This window comes from Haliaeetus leucocephalus, unplaced genomic scaffold, assembly GCF_000737465.1.
Source record: "Haliaeetus leucocephalus isolate CR32 unplaced genomic scaffold, Haliaeetus_leucocephalus-4.0 Scaffold189, whole genome shotgun sequence".
NCBI classification, from domain to species: Eukaryota; Metazoa; Chordata; class Aves; order Accipitriformes; family Accipitridae; genus Haliaeetus; species Haliaeetus leucocephalus.
This window is the reverse complement of record NW_010972625.1, coordinates 859,624-863,464: the sequence shown is the minus strand read 5'-3', so window position 1 is coordinate 863,464 and position 3,841 is coordinate 859,624. Positions and strand designations below refer to the sequence as shown.

The window sequence follows — 3,841 nt, the reverse complement described above, 5'->3', positions numbered from 1 at the left end:
CGGGCCGCCCCCGCACCCCGGCCCGGTCCCCGGGCCGGGGCGGCAGGCTCTCCGTCTCCCGGGCACGGGCCTCTCTGGGTCTGCAGCTCCCTAAGGCCGGCAAGGAGCTCGGTGGCCTGGGAACAAGGCTCCCGCAGCCCTCAGGTGAGCCCGGTCGCTGGAGAGACCCCCCAGCACGGTGACTGTTTCCCCGGGGCTGCAAAACCCTCTCTCTTCCCCAGGTACCAAGCTGAAGCTGATGCCGGCTGCCAAGTCCAGGCTTCAGCATCCCCATGGGGCCTTGCAGCTGACACAACCTTCTGCCATTCCCAAACCCACCCCCCGGGACGCAGAGATGGAAAGTAATTTTGCACCTGCCAGTTGCCTTATGGAAAGCTGGGAAGCTTGGGGGGACTGATGCTGCAGCTAGAAGGGAGAAGGGGGAAGGCCTGGGCTGCAGCATGGGACAGGGACAGAGCCTGGGGAGTGGGGAGTCCCTGTAAGCAGCACAGGTAGGAGCCCAGGAAATGTGCTCATGCCCCAAGTGCTGTATTAATTAGCACTATCTGTCGTCCCACCAATGTGGTCTAGCAGCCTGTTGGCTTGGAGCCCTCACCCCATGGTCTTGTGGGGTCACGGGTGTGCTGGTGGCTGTGGGCCTGGGACAGGCAGACTGACTGAGCTCTGGCCTGCCCTAGGAGAGGTGCAGTGTAGCTGCTTTGGAGTGGCAGCCTGTGCCTTATTGTTTGTCCACTGTAGCTGCTGTCAAGGTTGGGGGTCGCAGACAGCCCTCCCGGAGGCTCTCCACAGCAATTCCTATTGTGGCTTCTCGCTCCCGACTGCAGCCGCTGGGAAAAGTGGCTTCCCCCAAGCGCTTTTGCCTCGGTAAGGGTGAATCTGGGCAGAAGCCCTGGAGGCTCTGGTGTTGTGGGAGGGGGGAGCTGCTGCCCTGGGGAGAACATTCAGGGGACTGCAGTCAAGGCTGGTCCTGGGGAAAGGACAGGAGGGGGCAGCGTGTGCTCGGGCTCAGAGGAAGAGAAGTGAAATACAGAGGAGTAAGGCTAGGTGACGTCCTTTTCCCTGGAGAGGCACCCGGCAAAAAGGCTGAACAAATATGGTGCTCTAGCTCATCCATAGGACAGGGAGTGGCCCTGTTCAGTTCATGTTGCTGTCAGGGCACTCTCTGAGCAGGGGTTGATGCTCTTTACTTTCATTTCCTGGACCCCACTTCAGGATCGACTACGCAGGAGCTGATATGCAATAGGACCCGAGAGCTGAAGGAAGATGGTGAGAGCAAAGAATGGCTGGTTGCAGCAGGGACTGTCTTGGGAGTAGGTGAGCAGTATGGAGGTGTGGTCCTACGCAGGAGTGGGGAGCTGGAGCTTGCTCCCCTGTAGAGAGGAGCCCCTCTGGAGCTTTCCTGGCTCCTGACTGCCAAAAGCCTGCTGAAATCCAAGCGTCCTGTGAGTGTACCATGGTGAGGAGAGTCTACGTTTCTGCGTTTGACTCTAGTGGATTTTTGTCTTGTGTTGGGATGAGCACAGGGGAAACATGGGCAGCTGGCAGGTGCTTGTTGGGCAGTGCTGCTCCCCAGAAGGGTCCTCGCTGAACAGGCATGCCTGGGGGTTCTCTAGCCTGCTCTGCAGGCAGGGTGTGCTGCCTTCCCTGGGCAGCCTGCAGTCCTGGGCCCCGCAGAGGAAGACGAAGCGAGGAGGCCGTCCCCACTCTGCTGCAACATCCCTGCCCTGCCCAGGGCAGCTGTCTGCCCTCCCTGTGTGAGCAGACTCCTAGCAGGAGCCCAGAGCTGCTAGACCATGCGGGAGCACCTCCCAGCAGTACCCATACAGGCCAGGCCAGCAGCAGCCTTTGGGCTGGAGGGGCTTGAAGACCTCTGGCTCCCTTGGACAGATTCTGCTCCTGGTCTGGAGCAGCAATGTGGCCTGGTTGTGGGCTGGGGATGGCATTTATGTTTGTAGTGGTGACACTTCTTTTTGCAGGTAAGGCTGACCAGACATGGGTGTGTGTGGAGTCCTCTTTTTCCAGTGAGTTGGCCCCTGGCCCGACTCCAGGGTGTGGGAATGCAGTCCCTGCTGAGCAGGTAAGAGCCAACTATGTTCTGGCACCACAGACCACCATTCAGGCAGTGGCTTGGGCCATCTGTGCCAGAGGTGGGAGGTGATGGGACCTGGGCTGCCAATTTCTGGGTGGGCACTGGAGCTGTTTTAGCCCTTCCCTGGAGTTTACACAAGATGTGCATTTGCTGCATGATTTTACCACCTCTCCAGTGCTCAGGGGACTGTAGGCATGTATCCAGTTAATTTTTTTTTAAGGGGCTTTTGAAAGATGCACACCCCCTTTGGCTTGTGGTGTTGCTTTTATACTTCCTGACATGTTGGACATGCCCCCAGCATGGGGTGAGGAGAGCCTGCAGCAAGGTGAGGCTCCAAGATGTGAAGTCTCCTACCTGCAAAATATGTTTGTGCATTTACCAGCAGTTTTAGGGCTCTTCACTATGTGGCTGTAGCCTGCCAAAGGGATCCTTGTGACCCATGGGTACTGGCAGTTGCTTGCTGACAAGCAAACAGTGGCTCCTTTGCCAGGTGCTGCTGCTGCAATGAACATACCCTGGCAGTGGTCCCGTGGGTGGTAGGCTTGGGGTATTGGTTGGGCTGCGCTGCAACAGCACCAGACTCCTGAAGCAGGGGTGAATGTCAAAACAGGACCCTGCTCTGACATGCTGAGGCATGTGAGCAGGGCTTCCCGAGCCCAAGAACTGCTGGTGTGCGTGTGCTGCCTGCAGAGGTGCTCCTCCACAGGAAGGGCTGTGCTGGGGCTGGGCTACGGGTCACTGCGTGGGGGTGACCAGCCCCTGTGTCACACTTACACCGTGCCCTTGCCAGTCTGCAGGTGATCAGTTGTCCCAGGAGCTGAAGCATGTAAAGAACGAACTGGAGCGAGTGAAGGGCGAACTTGGTATGTGGGGCTGGCTGTTTTGGGGGCTGTGGACACCCGCAATCCAGATGACACCCCCTGCACTTGTACCTGGAGCCCAGGCCTGTAGCTCCGTGTGGATGGGGCTTGTTTGGGGGTAGAGCAGGATCTCAGCTGCTGCCCCAGAGGGTCTGGGGATGAGGTGTTCAGGATGGGCTGAGCACACACCTACTTGCCTCCTGCCTGCAGCTGACAAGACTGCCCAGTGTGAAGCCTATTGCCAGATGATCTCCTCCTTGCAGGCTCAGCTCAGAGCAGCAGGTATGTTCCCTCACTAGGGTGAGCCCTCACCCCTGGGCAGGCTGAAGGGATCCTCCAGTGATCCCTTGCCGGTGTAACTGAGGGCTGCCAGGTGGAAGGGACACGGCTTGTGGCCTTCCCTGTGAGGCAGGTGCTGAGTGCCGGAAGTAGCAAGTGCTTTGATGCTGCTGTTGCTCCCCAGGAATCTGTCTGGAAGATGCAGCAGTGGAGAGTGGTGACTCGGGGAGACACTGATGGTTGGCACATGGGGACAGACTCAAAACAGCCACTTGTCTGGCCACCTAAGGTGCTGGGCCAGTGCTATTTGTGCAGCTCTTGAATTAATGAATTTTTAAACTCCTTGTATTTAAAATAAAGGTGTCTTTTCCCAATGATGCTTGCTGTCTTCTGGGGTCGGGCCAGTGCCTGGTGCTGCCCACTGTTCACCAAAGGGCTGGTTAGAAAGGGCAGATCTGTGTCTGGCTGTGGCTGGTTCTGCTCAGCCAGAGACTTGAGGTCTGCTGCGTGGAGGAATTGGGTGCTGGTGGATGGAGGCACAGCATGACTCTGGGGAAGCCTTTCTGGACGAACCTGGTGCTTCCAGGTGGGATGCTTGGACATGTGGTGGTGG

At 58.1% G+C, this 3,841-nt stretch overlaps 1 protein-coding gene across 1 annotated transcript; it reads left to right on the top strand.

Moving 5' to 3' along the window:
• The first annotated feature begins 12 nt into the window (after positions 1 to 12).
• On the top strand, positions 13 to 3,558 carry LOC104830420. Its single transcript, XM_010565283.1, has 8 exons — positions 13 to 144; positions 222 to 341; positions 739 to 870; positions 1,213 to 1,314; positions 1,977 to 2,077; positions 2,880 to 2,952; positions 3,160 to 3,231; positions 3,413 to 3,558. The coding sequence occupies exons 2-8, from the start codon at positions 239 to 241 to the stop codon at positions 3,463 to 3,465; spliced, it is 636 nt and encodes a 211-aa protein (XP_010563585.1). The 5' UTR covers positions 13 to 144; positions 222 to 238; the 3' UTR covers positions 3,466 to 3,558.
• Positions 3,559 to 3,841: the final 283 nt, after the last annotated feature.